Below are 15,691 nucleotides of genomic sequence, written 5' to 3' on the forward strand. Positions count from 1 at the left end.
CAGCGGGCTTGTGTCTCCTCCAGCCTCCTACGATGCATCTATTCTTCATTTCACACTCCCTCTGCTGGCCCGTAGAGTGGTCCCCACTGGACAGATGAGGCACCTGAGGTTCAGAGAGGTTGGGCGACTTTACCACAGTCACACAGCAGGGAGAAGGCACGGCTGCATCTGAGGAGAGGCCATCTCTCCATGTCCTGAACATCTGGGCACTTGGTTCAGGGCAGACACTAACACAGGAGGCGTCTTTTTAGGACTGAAAACATCTCCTGAGTGGAAACCTCAAGAGACGGCACCAAGGTACAGCCCTCACAGAAAAACGACAGACACACCCAAACAATAAAATAGCTCTTTTTTATTCACTTTGATTCGGATCATTGGAAATGTTCAACAATAAATTAAAAATAAGAAACAGAGCAGAGGCTGAGGAAGGCAGACTCGTGCCAACTTCATTCAAAAAGCATCCAGATGAACAAACACTTAGCTGCAAAACATGGGAGTGAGGCAAAGGGGGGCAAAGAAAGCGGATTTTAAAACACCACTAACCAACCCAACAAGATTGCAAAGAGGAAAAAGTGCTCAGGAAACTTTGGCTTTGACATGAATTCAGTTAAGTGCTAACGTGATGGTGCACCCATGTCCATCCTACCGGGGCCCAGTGAGGTCTCCCAGGTTAAAGCTGATGTCTGGACCAGGATGTTGGGCAGGAGGGCGACAAGGGCAGTTCAGAAACTGAGCAACGGGGTCAAGTTCAACACGAGTACGGACCTCTGATGGTCTGGGAGGGAAACAGGAGGCCAGAGGCTGGCTGCTTGCAGGAAATGCAGTGCTTTGGGTAAGGACAGACGACGTGATGCTGTTTTGCCTGGCCCGCTGTTCCTCCTACACCCTCTTCTTTTTTTTGCAGAGGTGTCGTGGACTGCCCCCGAGGAGGGCTCAAAACTTGTTAGCTCAGACCCCAGGAGAGGATGACCAGCCAGTGGCCTGAGGCCACGTCTGCTGCAAACCAGATGTCCATGATGGACACAGTGACATCTCCGAACTCTTTGGAAGAGTGAGGACAGTTGCCAGTCCCTGATGGCACGTGGTTGGAGTCCAGCCATCTTTGGCTTCCCTGGAGAAAGCATTTCTGACCACAACCATGAGAGGGAGAGTGAGCTCTTTTCAGTTTTCCATTTTTCCTTTGGGTTCAGGCTGCCTTGAAGAGAACAGTTAAAGCAAACATCACAGTTCTAAATATTCTCTGTGATTCTGTTCCACCTTTGATCCAGAGGCCCAGATTGCGTCGAGGTAGGATTGGCCTCTCGCTGGCCCTTCTGGCCACGGCAGAGCCTGGGATGCCATCAGGTCCCCGAACCCACCCCCACCACCCATGACAAAAATCGCCTGCCCCCCCCCTTCTTACCTGGCTTCTCTCTTTTAGGTCCTATTTCCTTGGATCTGGCTTCTCCCACTAAGCCCAGCCCACGTGGTTTGCTGGACGATGCCTGATGAAGCCAGGGTTTCAAAAGGCATCAATTCAAGAACTTTCTTCTCTTCCCCAGATTACTACAAACCCACCCTCCTTTGCTCCCCTACAGGTGGGTGAGAGCAGAGGCTCCAGGGGTTGTGTGGCTGCAGGCACTGCTTTGCTCCAGCTGAGAAAGCAGTCTCCTTACTCCCTGGGGGAGTCAGATGTCTGGGATGTTGGTGACATCTCTCTCCCTCATCAGTTCAGCCTTTCGGCTTCAGGCTCAGCATTGATTGTTGCAGGCAGAAACACCTCTGCTTCGTGCCCGGGGCTGGTCTCCAAGGAGCTCTCTGTCCGCAGAGCGGACAGAGCCCTGGGCTGGGATCCTGGAGCCCCGGGGAGCCCAACTGCGTACACTGTTCATGCAGGAGCCTCCCCGTGTGGGTGCTTCTCGCCCTCCAGCTGATGGCCAAATCCCCGTGGAAAACACTCTTGTCCAGTTCTCAGCCACCTTCACCCCGGTATGGGCCCCGCTGGTTTAAGGCAATGGTGCGTTAATCCCGGCCACAATGGCTGGCTGGATTCCGTTAGGTGGCCGTTGTTAAGCCATAAGATGATGTCTGCCCCAGCTCTGGGAAAGCATGATGCTGTCTCCTCCACTGGAAGGACGGTGTGAGAAGGCAGAGGTTACCGCTTGCCTCGGGCCACCGTGGGCAGCCTGAGAACGAAGCCTGGTGGTGAGAGGCTTGTAGTCCGAAACCTACACCGACTACAGTTCTTTGAGGGGCTGGATGAGCCTGGCTGGGAAAGCCCACCTCTAGATGTTATAACGTGGAGCCAAGAACACCCTATTTCGGCTCAAAATCTGTTTCACAATTGGCTCATTTTTGCAATCACTTTCCTTCTCTGGCGTTGCTTTTCTCGTCTGTAAAATGGGATCCAAGGGCTGAAAGGCATCTCTAGTGGGAAGGAGAGGTGGAGTGGGGACCAGGCGGCCGACCCAGGTGGCGTGCAGCTCAGCTGTGGACACCTGTCTGCTCTGGGGACCTGACTCAGCACTCTGACCCCATCATCCCGAACAGACTTGGCTTTCAGGAGAAGGGGAGAGAGAGCTCAGGGGTCAGCCCACACCGCTCCCTGCGCCAGTGTCCACTTCTGCAAGGTTTGTCCCTGGGATTAATCAGCCGACCAACACGTTTGCTGAATTCTTCACATCAAGTACTCCCATGAGCTCTAGCCTCTGAGGATTTATGTTCAGAATAATGACCTCACAGCAATTTACAAGCCTTTTCTCAGTCAAGAGGGTCTTCAATTTTGCAGAATTTTAAAGCTGGAACAGGTTTTTGTTTGTTAGCTTTTAAAAAACACTTTCTGGATCCTGAATCTTGGAGAATCGAATAAAAACTGGAACCTCTCCCCAGGAAGATACTCATATACGGAGACTCAGGGGAAAAACAAACATGGTGTGTGACTTCTAGGGATGCTTGTGAATGCCCGTTGCCATCTGTGGTCCGTGACCTTCATAATTCCTCCCTCCCCATTTGCAGAGGGAGAAAGTGAGGCTGGGGAGGGCAGGGCTTATCCAGAGGGCTGCAGGGAGCAGCGGAGGCAGCCCCCTGGCTTCCCAGACCAGGACATGGTCACAACTCCTCAAAGTATCCGTGGCCTTTTAGGAAATGCTCTTGACAGAAAAAACGGGCTGTTTTTTTTTGTTTGTTTGTTTTGTTTTGATTAAATGTCAGCAACTGGAGCCAAAAATCACTGTCCTTTTACGCCTGTGACTCTACTCCCCACCCGGCCCCAAGACAGTGCCGCTGGGTTTGGCGATTCCTAGCCTGAGACTGAATCTAAGCCCATAATGAGAAAGAAGAAAGGTAGGACTGGGAGAGAAGGAGGTACAGAGCATTCTACAAACCTACCAACCTGACACCGCAGGATCTGCCCACCAGCAAGCCCTCAAGCCCTAGACACTACGGTACCCCAAGTCTGAGGATTCCTACAAAACTGGCTTTGAGCGCCCATACCCCAGCTGCCAGCTGAAGCGAGAGCAATTGAGTCACAAAGTGCAGATGATGTCAGCTGAATTTTAAAAACAAAACAATAAATAATCAGGAAGGCTGACAAGGAAGAAAGAGCAGCTGGGACGTGAAGGATGAGGTATGACTTCTCCCCTCTGATGGTCACGTTCCTAGGATGACCCTGCAACCCCCAGGACACCACACAGGTGGCCAGGAGGGATCTGGCCCAGAGAGTAGATCCCTGGGGGAAACTGCTGGCTGGCGGCAGCCTCCCGCACAGCTCTGGAAGGTTATGGGCACCAAATCCAGCAGTCTGTGAAAATAAGAATGGACAGTCCATGGCTGATGGGCCTCTGGATGGAGCCGAGTATCATCCGAGCTTTGTTCCAACTCAGACGCTGGCTCAGGAAAACTAGAAAACTGTCCCCAGCTACAGAATAAGGGGAGTGCACTGCTGCGGTCCCCTTTCCCAAGTCGGGGCTTTTGCCTCATTTCAGCCAAATGCATGCATCTCTCTCCCCAATACAAAGGCACACGGAAGGAGTCAGATCTACTCTCAGCCATCATGAGAACCACAAAGATTGATTACTCAAGGGAACAGCAGCTTGGGAAAGAGACATCTGGATATTTAGAGTCTCTGAAGACCTTAGGGGGTGAGGAGCCCTTCTGGCCATCATAAATGAGCTTTGGGCAGAAAGGGAAGGCGGGGTGGTCCTACCATGTGAGGGGCGCCCCACATGGCTGTCCTGGGGGTCATCCTCACCCAGGAACTTCCCAGCGAGAATCAGAGAGCTGGCCCCGGACTGCTCAGCAGAGGAGAGTCTCTGTGCGTCCTCCCCAGGAGACCATCCTCTTCTTTAGAATGTGGGAATCTTCGGATTGGACCTCTCCTCAGTCTCCCCACCTTCCCCAGCCCGGAACAGCAGCGAGAGGGGTCTCCCCACCCCAGACTGGTTCTGAGACTTGCTCTGCAGCCCCGGCAGGGCTCGGCAACCTTGCTGAGTAGATGCTGCCAAATGTTGGGGAGCAAGAGGCTGCGAGGGGCACCTGGGCACACCCCTGAGGCTGGCCCTCCAAGTTCCCAGAGCGCAATGGCTCCGGTGAGAAGCTGGGGCTGGATGTGGAGAGGTGCGCTCTGGTGCATCTGTCCTTGGCCCTTCACAGCATCATCTTCCCTTAAAGATCCGGATTTTGTGGATGGATGCCAAGGTGGCCGTCACGTTGGACTCGAAGTCCCCGTCGTGCACCCCCGTCTTTCGAAAAGCCCCCGCCGACGGGTTGTTCTCCCAGTAGTGATGCCAGTTACCTTTGCCGTCCGCCCCGAAGCCGTACAAGTCCACCTGCCGGGGCAAAGCAAACGTGAGAACCGGACAGCAGGGCTGCAGGTGGACCCTCTAACAGAGACAGCCTGCAGGCACCCCCAGACTCTGTAAACACCACTTCCAAGGATTCACATAAACCCCTCTCCAGGAGCCTGGAACTCCCAGAGGCTTGGTGAAGCAAAGGCAAGTTGAGTAGAAGTCAAGTCCAATGCCAGAAGGCACAGTGGGAGGTACTGCTTGTGGGTGGCCCTGAGGGTGCTGGGTCCACCTCTGGGGAGGCACAACCTCTTCTCCAAGGCTTGAGGAGCAGGGCTTCGAAGCCCAGCAGCCTGCCCCAAATCCCAGCTCTACCTCTTGCTGATACACCCTGCAAGTGCCAAATCGCTTCTCTGAGCCTCACTTTCCTCGTATGGAAAATGGGGCCAAGAGTGATGACCACAGTGAGGTGGGCGGTAGATGCTGATCCTTGTCTTCCATTGGGCTAACACCCATCTGGTCCAGGGGTCCTCACTGTTCGGTGGGTGGAGCACGGGGTGGGGTGCTTCTTATGCATGACAAACTTTTACTGAGCACTTATTCTGTGCCAGGTGCTGCATTAAATCCATCAGAGTTCAGGCGGATGCTGGCGCAATCAGGGAGGCAGGAGTCAGGTCTCAGCCCTTGGCGCTCCTAAATTATAACAAGCACCAACCGAGCCCCCGTGGGGGACAGGGGCTAATGCCGGGGCTCCCTCAGCACCGAGGACAGAGGGGCAGGAGGCCGGAGAGAGCAGAGAGAGCTCTTTCAACCAAGTGACACTTGAACTGGGTCTTGAAAAATGAGTAGAAGGTGACCAGGAAGGGACGGGAGGAGAGGCTTCCAGGGAGAGGGAAAGCTATGTGGGCCGCAGAGTGGCAGACAGCTTTCAGGGGCGGGGACCCACCAGGGGCAGGAGACAGCTCCGTGGCAAGTGCAGCCTTTTCCGAAAATGCCAGCAGGGACACGGGCCCGCCCCAGAGCACGCGGTAAGGGATGGGAGGAGCATTTCTGAGGCAGAGGCCCACAGGCTCTGTAACCAGCCAGCTGGAGGTAGGGGCTTGGTGGGGAGATGAGAGGCAGGTATGGTTTCTGGGGTGAAAGGCGGGCGAAGATGGTGGCAGAACAACCGAAGCAGAGACGGTGGGTGGACCTTGCTACCCCCTCGACCCCTCCTCCCTGCAATGTCCAATGATGAGCCTGACGGGGCGAGGGCGGGGATGGGCCATACGTGACAAGAAGGGACAGCGGAGTGCCCTGCCTGAACCCAGGGCCAGGGAAGAAGCGGGGGGCACTGTGGTCCCCGTCCTGCTTCACTGTCCAGGGGCAGCGAGCACCCCAGATCGTTGATGGAAACCCAGGCCCAGGCTGGCGGACGGAGAGGAGAGTCCACGATGGGAAACGCACGGTTGGCAAAATCACTGATTCTCAACCTTGGTGAACAGTGGAACCCCTGGGTGCCGGGTTCCCAACCTCAGGAATTCTGGTGGAAGTGGGCTGGGCTGTGGCCTGGGGGCTGGAATTTAGCTCCACAGATGATTCTGATGAGCAACTGAGATCGAAACCACAACCCCAGACAGCTCCCCCGATTATAATATGCCCCTGGGGGCAAGATATGCTTATTTTGCCCCCAGATCAGATCTGAGCTTCCACCTGCTGGGCCAGGCTCTGCCTGGGGACCTCACACACCAAGAGAACACGGCCACTCCCCAAAACATCCTGTACGGGAGACAGTGCAAGCCTCACCGTAGAGACAGGATCGGAGCTTCTAGAAGAGACAGGCTATGCCGGGGCCGGGAGGGGGGATAGAGGTCTGCCTGACTGCAGGCGCTCTCGCCGCCCCTCTTGAGAACACGGAATGAGGAGTCCTCGGTCCCCGACCTGCTAGGGGGCGCAGGCAGGCATGGGAGAGGGGGTCCTACCTCATCACAGATGTGCAGTGAGAAGATGACCGAGAGGATGCCGGTGGATGGGTACCGCCCGTGGCCCTGCAGCCAGCTATCGAAGACGTACTTGATGAAGGCTGGGTGGTAAATCAGGATCTGCGGGAGGGGAGGACACGGTGAGGGGTCTGGAGAAGGATACCAGACATGTGTTAGGTGCCACACGCTATTGTAACCTCAGGGGACCCTGTTGTGACTGGAACTCATAACCCTGCACTCGGGGTGGGGGTGTTACGTTCTAGTGGAAAAGATGGACCGTGACCTAAATCACGGAGACACAGAGGATGCTAGAAAAGAATGATGAGACTATGGAGAGAAAACAAAGCAGAGGAGGTGATAAGGCACTGGGGTGTGAAGGCTTGCAGACAAGGTGACATCTGAAGTACAATCAAATGAGGCGAAGGAGTGGGACATGAGGCTGCAGGAGAAGGTTCCAGGGAAGAGCATGAGCTGGGGACAAGGACACTCCTGTCATGCTGCAGGAAGGCACCGAGCCACCTGTCAGCCTAACATGGGCCTGAATGATCTCCAGTCCCTAAAATGACCCCACATGCCAGCTCTCCCTCTCCTCATGTTACAGATGAGGAAACCGAGGCTCAGAGAGGCTAAGTGACATGCTCAATGTCACACAGCCACCATTGGGAAGACATCAGCTCCAGCCATACAGTGAACTAGCTGTGTGTCTCTGGGCAAATTACCTGACTTCTCTGAACCTGATCTCTCCATCTACACATGACAGTGTATGCAAAGGTCTGGTGTGGTGGACACTTCATTTCCTTCATCCCTCTGCCCCTTGCCCACATCTTAGCCAACCCCATTCCAGGGCCCACTGGGGAAGATGCAGATATGGAGACAGGTGACGAGGTCTGGCTTTGAGATGCTCACGCTGTAGGGCAGTGGTTCTCAAACAGCACCAGCATCCCTGGGGGGTTTGAAAAAACCCAGCGTTTCTGATTCAGCAGATCTGGGGTGGCCTGAGGATTTGCATTGGTGACAAGCTCCCGGGTGGTGCTGCAGGTCCAGGGTCCAGGCTTAGGGAACCTCTCCAGGGTTCGTCTCTCCACTCTCTAAGTGGGAGGCCACCACCCCCACCAGCCCGGGGTCCCAGTGGCCCTCCGCCGCCAGATGCTGGCAGAGCGGGGAGACGGTGCTCTCTGTCCTCACGCAGAGCCTTGAAAGCGAGGCTGAGCTCAGAGGACAAGGCACCTGAGCCTTGACTCACCTTATTCTTTTTCACCTTGATCTTCGTGGGGACAGGAACGTAGGTGCTGCGGGAGGACAAGGCAGGTGGTTAATGTGGGAGGGGGCTGGCGGCCTGGGCATCAGCTGGTAGGGGCAGGGCTGGAGAGGCAGGTGGGGCAAGCGGGAAAGCACACTCATTCCCCAAGGGACCCCACCTCCTCGCAGTGGCCCACTGTGGACACCAGAGGGCGATCGTGGCTACTTCGAGGACCTTCTGCTGCGTTATGCCGCCTTCTCCCAGAAAGGTTAAGAAGGGGGATTGCTCCAAGCCGTGCACACAGCACAAGATGCACGGAGCGGGGAGGGGCCCACAACACCCATCCCCCGCTGCTGGGACGCTGGCTGATAGGCCCACAATGGCCCCCTTTTCATCTCCAAGATTTCACATGCCCCCAAGATGACGGTGTAAGGGCCTGGCCACCTGGCCTCACGTTGCATCTACCTCGGGTACAAGTCACGTTCCAGACTGTGGGACCAGGAGGAAGGAGCCGGCAGCTGAGCCCTGGCTGGTCCAGCTCCTCCCCTGCCTGAGCCCGCTTCCCTCACTGCCCTCCTCCTCTGAGCACAGCCCCCTGGTTTCCCGCACCCAAATCCCTCGGGTTTCCTAACCAGGCCTCAGACAAGGAGGCTTTTGGCCATCTGGGCACTAAGCCACTTCTCTTCAGGCAGGTGCGAGCCTGGCTCTGCATAGGGGCCAAGCCTCCGGGTCTCCCTGGAGGACGGAGGTCATGAGAAGGACTAGCCGGAATTCACTGAGCCCCGTGCCAAGTGCCCGGAACAAATCAGAAGATGTGAGCGCCTCGGTGCTCAAGGCAGCCGGAGCCGACGTGCTCCTCGCCCGGTCTCCCCGCCCGCGCCCCCCAGCCCAGCCGGCGCCATTTTGACGGTTTGCGAAGCGGGGGTGGGCCGAGGCTGTCATCAACGGGGAGCACCCCAGAGGTGAGGACGGGGTCAGAACTAACACACGCTGTGTCCTTTCCAGCGGGGCTCCCTCTCCCGAGGGGTTTCCAGGGTGTCTGGGGAAGCAAACCTGGGAGGTCTATTCGGGGGAGCGGGAAGTCACGAGGAAGAGCAAGGCCGGAGCTCCGGGTGCATCGCGGTGATGGGAGGAGGGGTACCAAGAAGAGCCGGAGGGTCTGGAGGCGGCCGGGGGACTGGGGCTCTGCCCTCCAGGAGGAGGCCTGGGGAGGGGAGGTGTTCCGGGGGAGGAACAGCACGAGCATGGCTGTAGGGGGTGGAACAGCATGGCGGGGGGCTCAGAGGCCCTCACACAGCAAGGGGCAGTAGCGGGACAAGCAGTGACCCTCATCCGGATGCCCCGAGGGGACTCACTGGGAGATGGTGCCTGTGGTGGTAGCACTGACCACCCACTGCAGGTCGGTGGTCTTGAAGGGGACCAGGACCATGCTGACGTTCTCCGCCAGCTCCCGGAAGCTCTCAGGGTACACGAGGTGGTGGGTGGTCTTGCTGCCCACGTCGGCCTCAAACCCTGCCGTGGGGGCCTTGTTCATCCTGGGACGGGGAGAGAGAGAGAACAGGCATCACACTGGGGCACCGATTCTGAGGGTCAGCTTCAGCTCCGCGAGGCTGCGCTGTGCCCCTTTCGCTGGGCCCCAACTTCCTCATCTGTAAAATGGGAGCAACTGCGGCACAGCTGAGAGGCTTTTGCTACTTTTTTCTCATTTATGATCTCAAGTGAGCCTGACCATAGCCACCATCGATGGCCTACTCTGTCCTGGTCCACTGACACACATCATTGACCCTTAATGATGACGGTGTCCAGTACGTACTTTATGGTCCTATTTTTATGGCCAAAGAAATCTGAGTGCAAAGAATTTATCCCAGAACACAGAGTAACCCAGAGGCAGCCTTGAACTCAGGGCCTGTCTGACCCTGAACCTGACTCTTTCCCCCTCACCATGGACATTCCCACTGGACACCAGGTACACTGAGGTTCCCCGAGGCCAGGTGAGCAGTCTAAAGACATAAAGTCAGAGACCACAGAAACAGGGGATGGTTCTAGAAGGTGCCTGTGCTTCTCATCTGAGTCACTGGTGCCCCTGGTTCGGGTGACTGGTGTGGGGATGACAAGAAACGCGGGAGAGACGTGGGGCATCTTCCTGGAATATCCATTTTACTTGGTGACAGGGAAACATATTTTACATTAAAAGTATATAGTTATGTTATGGCCTAGATGGCAAAACAGAGATGGCTTTTATTTTATTTATTTTTTTGGCTGCGCGGCTTGCGGGATCTTATTAGTTCCCAGACCAGGGATCGAACCCCGGCCCCTGGCAGTGAGAGTGCCGAGTCCTAACCACTGGACCACCAGGGAATTCCCAGACAGGGATGGATTTTAAAGATTAAACAAGAGTCCTCAAGTTAGTCTTGCCCTCTGGCCAGGCCTCTCAAGGCCAAGCTCCCAGCCCCCTGGGTACCTCTGTGTATGGTTTCCTCTCTCCGTCCAGAGAGGCCCTGTTGGTCCATCTGCAATGCAGATGGGGAAACTGAGGCCCAGAGGGGGTAGTGAGGGGCCCGGGGTCCCCAGGTAAGCCTGGGCACACCCAGACTGGGGTCTTGACCTCCTGACGCTGAACCATGACGCCCCCTGCAGCTCCAGGGGCCCGGGGGGGGGGCAGCGGGGTGGCCTGGGGGGCGAGGGGCTGGCGCTTACCTGAGCACGAAGTCGTGACTGTCTATCTGAGGCCCGTACCAGGACTCCCTCAGGTTGCCAGAGTTGCCCACGACGGCACAGCGCCGGCAGCCCACCAAACTCTTCTCCAGCAGGGGGTCCACGTTCCCGGGCACCACCTGGAACAGCTCCTTGATGGTGTCGTTCAAGTTACTGGGCTGCTTCTCCCGCTGGAGCCTCTGTGGGCGGAGGACGCAGGACACAGTCAGCCGGGATGTGTTACCTCTGGCCCCCCGCTGCTGGGCCCCGAGCCCCCTGTGGTTGGTCACCCAGCCCCTCCCGAGTACCCTTCTCTCTGCTGGGCACCTGGAGATGCAGGCAGCTCAGACAGCCACCTCCCCTGCCAGGAGCCCAAGGGCCACTCAGGGAGATGGGAAGGCAAGAGGTCATTCACTCATTCTACAAAGGTTTATTGAGCACCTACTATGTGCGAGGTACAGCTCGGGCCTCGACGCAGTGAGACTGGCTGGTATGAGTAAAGCACATGGGAGAGGGGTCAGGTGACCCTCCACGCCCGCCTCCCCTCCCTCTGCTCCCCTCACCCTCCCGCCTCTCAGCTCCCGCAGCCCCAGGACCACCGGGCTCCAGCCAGACCCAAGAATCAGCCCTTTGCCGGATGCATCAAGAATCAGCGCTTTACCGGATGCATCAAGGAGTCCAATGTCTGCTTAACAAATTGTTTTCACACCCACACCCAAGATCAGCTGCCCTGGGACCTCTCTAACCCACAGGCAGAGGCAAACACTGGGTTTATCCTGAGGGTGACCAGCCACCTGGTTGGCCCAGGGGTTTCCCTAGAAGCAGGACTCTCAGTGCTAAAAGTGGGACGAGTGGGTCACCCTATTGATTCCCTCTCTGTACACCACGTCTGTCCACTGCCTCAGGGGGAGCTCGGCCACGCTACATGGTGACCACTCGCTGATGCACATTACTCCCCCACTCAGAGTGAAACCTGGAGAGATTTCCTAAGAAGCATCGCATCTGCCCGTGTCACCAAGCCGCAGGGCCGTGTCACTTGAAAGGCAGACGAGAAAGGATGCTCTGGGGCCCAGGTCGGTTGGTTGAGCATGTGTCCCGAATCCAAAGCAGGATTTGAAGCCAGGCTTTTATAAACCCACCTTGAAGTCTCTCCCACAACATCACCCCTGCCTCAGAGCCCTGGAACCTTGACCTTTGGAAAGCCCAGTCCCTGAGCTTGGGGAGGGGGAGGTGGCTGTGGGGTGAGTCCCACCAATCACTCCCAACCCCAGGGACAGGGGAGGGGCTGGGAGAGAAAGGTGAGGCTAGCAGCTGCTTTGGCCACTGTCTAGGAGATCAGTGATGGGGGGATTGCGTAGGGAGATCCCCAGGCATCTGGTCCCCACCTGGCATTGGAGGAATCAGCATCCCCAAGGAGAGGCACACCGGGAGACCTGGATGGTCCTCTAGATAAAACCACCTAGCATCTCCTCTAGCCTAAGACACTCACATGCTGCGGGAGCCGCAGGCAACGACATCAGGACCACAGACACACTTCTACTTAGAAACATCACTGGTTACAGTAAAAGAAAAAGGGAAAATAGCAAGTGTTGGTGAGGGCGTGGAGGATCTGGAACACTCGTGCTTTGCTGGTGGGAATGTAAACTAGTGCAGCCACTGTGGAAAACTGTTTGGTGGTTTCTCAGCAATTCCATTCCTAAGTATTAAAAAGAACTGAAATCAGGGAATTCCCTGGCAGTCCAGTGGTTTGGACTCCGTGCTGAGGGCCCAGGTTTAATCCCTGGTCGGGGAACTAAGGTCCCACAAACCGCAAGGTGAGGCCAAAACAAAAACAAACAAAAAAAAGAACTGAAACCAGGGTCATGAGCACATACTTGTTCACTCGTGTTCATTGCAGTATTACTCAAAATAGCCAAAAGGTGGAAACAACCCAAATGTCCATCGACGGATGAATGAATAAACAAAATGTGGAACCTCCAGACAATGGAATATCATTCAGTTATAAAAAAGGGACATTCTGATATATGCTCCCAATGGATGAATCTTGAAAACACTTATGCTAAGTGTTATTTCATTGGCTTATTTGCCGGACACAGAAGGACACATATTGTACGATTCCACTTACAGGAGATACTAGAATCGCCAAATTCTAGCATGTAGAATGATGGTTGCCTGAGGGATGAGAGGGGTGGTGAGGGGGGTGGTTATTAATGGGTACAAGGGGCTTTTGTTGGAGGTGACTTAAGTGCCAGGTATGGGTAGTGGTGATGGTAACCCAACATGGTGAATGCATTTAATGCCATGGAATTGCACACTTATAAACAGTTGATAAACATTATGTTATGTATATTTTACCACAATAAGACAAAAACTATATCCAGATTAAACACCTGCTCTGATAGGATCTCCTGGGGCAGCTCCGGGCTCCTGAATACACGATCACCTGGGCTAATGTGTGACATCTGGGCAACAGAGCCATTTCTCACAGGCTCCCAGGTGATGCTGCTGCTATGTAGGGACCACACTCTGAGAACGACTGGGATCGAGGACCACAGCCAAGCTGCCCGGCAGGGACCTCCTCGGAGGCCCCCACCCAGGAAGAGCCCTGACAATGTGAAGATGCGCTCAGAACCAGAGAGTGTCCTCCATCCACGTCATTACCTCGGGGAGCATGACACTGTATGCTGGGTTAAGGGAGCAACACGGCATTCTTGAATCCAGTGCTCAGCAATATTTGCTGAGCACCTACTATGTGACACATGTGCCTGCTTTGCCTCGGGGGCCCCGGGGTTTGAAGGCTCACAGCCGGCAGGGTACCCATGCTGGGAGTGCAGCATCACGTTGTCCCATCCACCTACTACTGACTTACCCCTCTTTAACGATTCTCTTTAAAAAGTAAGTTTATTTTAAAAGGAAATCTCATATCTCTGCCACAAGTGGAAAGCAAGAGTTACTTGGCAGAAGTAAAAAAAATCTGTCCAAAAAAAAAGGAAAGTGTCCAATACAATGAAAACAAAACCACTTTATTCGATTCCAGCTCCATTCTGTTGCTTGCCCAGGCAAGCCGCCCTCCTTTGCTAGAACCAAGATGGGCAGGTGTTAAAGAGGCACATCATGAAACAAGGAGCGACATTTAATTCTTGCAACTTCAAAGATGGAAAGAGAATTAAAGCCGAATGACTTCCTCACCCTGAGCGTGATGCGATGCTCTTAAAGGCCCTGCCCCTGTATCACCAGGAATCACGCTGCCCCACCGGCTCACACTTCAGGAACCTTGGCTCTGTTTCAGACCCTCATTGGCAGGAGCGGAGATTGAGGCCCAGAGAGGGAAAGATCTAGGCCACGGGGTGAGTACAGAGCTGAGTAGACCTTGGGGGCAGCGGGCTGGAATCGAGCTGTGTTTCTGGAGATTAGAGCCCTAAAGCATCCACTCACCAGCTGGGGTAGATGACGCAGGTCAAGTACCGCTATGTCCCTGTCTTCCTTGGGAAGGAACTTTCTGACTTCTCTGCCTTTTGTAAATGACAACGAAAGTCCCAGAGGGCTGCTGACATGCACGCAGGAGAGAAAGGGCAGAAGTTCAAAGACACCCTCTCCCCTCTCACTCTTCCTGACTCGTTTCCAAGCGGTGTATTTCTTTGTCTACGATCAGCCCTCAAGCAATGGCTGCTGCTGGTTGTCAGAGGCTCCCTGAGGAAGCATCACGTCTTAAGGCAGAGCCTGGAGGCAGAGGCTGAGACAGCCGGCAACACCCCACTGCTGCAGGACACGGGGGACTTTGCGATACCCAAGGCACCTGAGCTGTCAGCCTCCAGCTCCTGAAGGCTTCTTCCTGATTCCCCCACGCCTGCCCTCCCTCCCATGTGGGTCTGGAGGAGCAGCGGTGGGCAAGAGGACAGGAAAACAAGGGTGCCTTGGGGCGGGCGGCCGGGTCCCAGGCCTGGCTCTGTATGGATGGCTGAGTGACCTCAGTCAAGTCCTTCCCCTCGTCCCGGAGACAAAGTAGGAGAAGAGCGAGTAGACACGAGGGGTCTGCTCCAAACCAGGGCTCCGAGTAGGTCTGGGGAAGAGCATGTCTAGGGCCAGCGCCTCTGACACCTGGCATCAATCACCTTCTGCGGGCTCCCTGCCAGCCGAGCATCCTGCAGGGCATTTCCCACCAGGCTCGTCATACTTTAAAGGCAGGGGCTCTGTGTTTGGGGTCCTAAATCTGGATCTGTCAGAGACTGTCCTGGCTGTCTGGGGGCCTTTATGCAGAGCTACGGTGCCTCCTGGAATTCCCAGGGTGGTTTTTATTTCAATATTCTGTGTCTCCGGCTGGAGGGACAGGAGTGCTTGTCAGATGTGGTGTCCTGATTCTTTATTCAAAACATGTGGTCTGTGTGTTGTCAAGGAACCCAGAAGCTCTAAAGCCCTGCTCCTTTCTGTTGATTTCTATTTGTGAGGAACTTGTCCCCTTCCTTCCTCCCCTGCAAAATCCCTTCCAAGAGGCTAAACTCCAGCAAAGAAGGACTGCACATAAGGGCTGGGGTGGGGACGTGAGAGGACAATTTGATGAAACGGTAAGAGCCACATGGGAAAACATTCAGCCTTCGTAAGTGCTGAAAGAATGCAAATTCATTTTTCCTTGCCCGTTAAACCAGCAAAAATAAATAAAAATGTTAAAACCTAATGTTTGCGGTGCTATAGAGAAACCTGGTGACGTGACTATTATTACCTCAATCTGAGAATCTGAGATGAAGAGGCTTCCTCAAAATCACTCTTGATAAAATATAGAAAGTCAGGAGCAAAACCCAGGGACCCTGGGTGCCTATCACCTATCACCCTGCCTTGTGATCATCTGTTTTCCCTTCTCTCCCAACCATCCCTGCAAGCTAAAAATGGAAGGCTGTTTTTTTCCATCTCAATATATTGGCATCTAATAGATGCTCAATAAGTCTTGAATGAATGGATAGTTCTCACTCCCCTTCAATCCATTTTGCGTTCAACAACTAGATCAGATCATGGACCTCCCCTAATCAAAATTCTACAGT

At 54.9% G+C, this 15,691-nt stretch overlaps 1 protein-coding gene across 2 annotated transcripts in view; it reads right to left on the bottom strand.

Moving 5' to 3' along the window:
- Positions 1-336: 336 nt before the first annotated feature.
- ST3GAL1 (ST3 beta-galactoside alpha-2,3-sialyltransferase 1) overlaps positions 337-15,691 on the bottom strand; it is an 87,944-nt gene continuing 72,589 nt past the window's right edge. For both annotated transcript variants that reach the window (XM_061172273.1, XM_061172274.1), the window contains exons 4-8: positions 10,662-10,858; positions 9,320-9,499; positions 7,968-8,013; positions 6,725-6,844; positions 337-4,805 (exon numbers count right to left, since the gene is read on the bottom strand). In XM_061172273.1, coding sequence (XP_061028256.1) covers positions 4,632-4,805; positions 6,725-6,844; positions 7,968-8,013; positions 9,320-9,499; positions 10,662-10,858 — 717 coding nt within the window. In that variant the 3' untranslated portion in view covers positions 337-4,631. The remainder of the gene's footprint in view (positions 4,806-6,724; positions 6,845-7,967; positions 8,014-9,319; positions 9,500-10,661; positions 10,859-15,691) is intronic.

This window comes from Eubalaena glacialis, chromosome 17 (assembly GCF_028564815.1).
Source record: "Eubalaena glacialis isolate mEubGla1 chromosome 17, mEubGla1.1.hap2.+ XY, whole genome shotgun sequence".
In the NCBI taxonomy this organism is placed as follows: Eukaryota; Metazoa; Chordata; class Mammalia; order Artiodactyla; family Balaenidae; genus Eubalaena; species Eubalaena glacialis.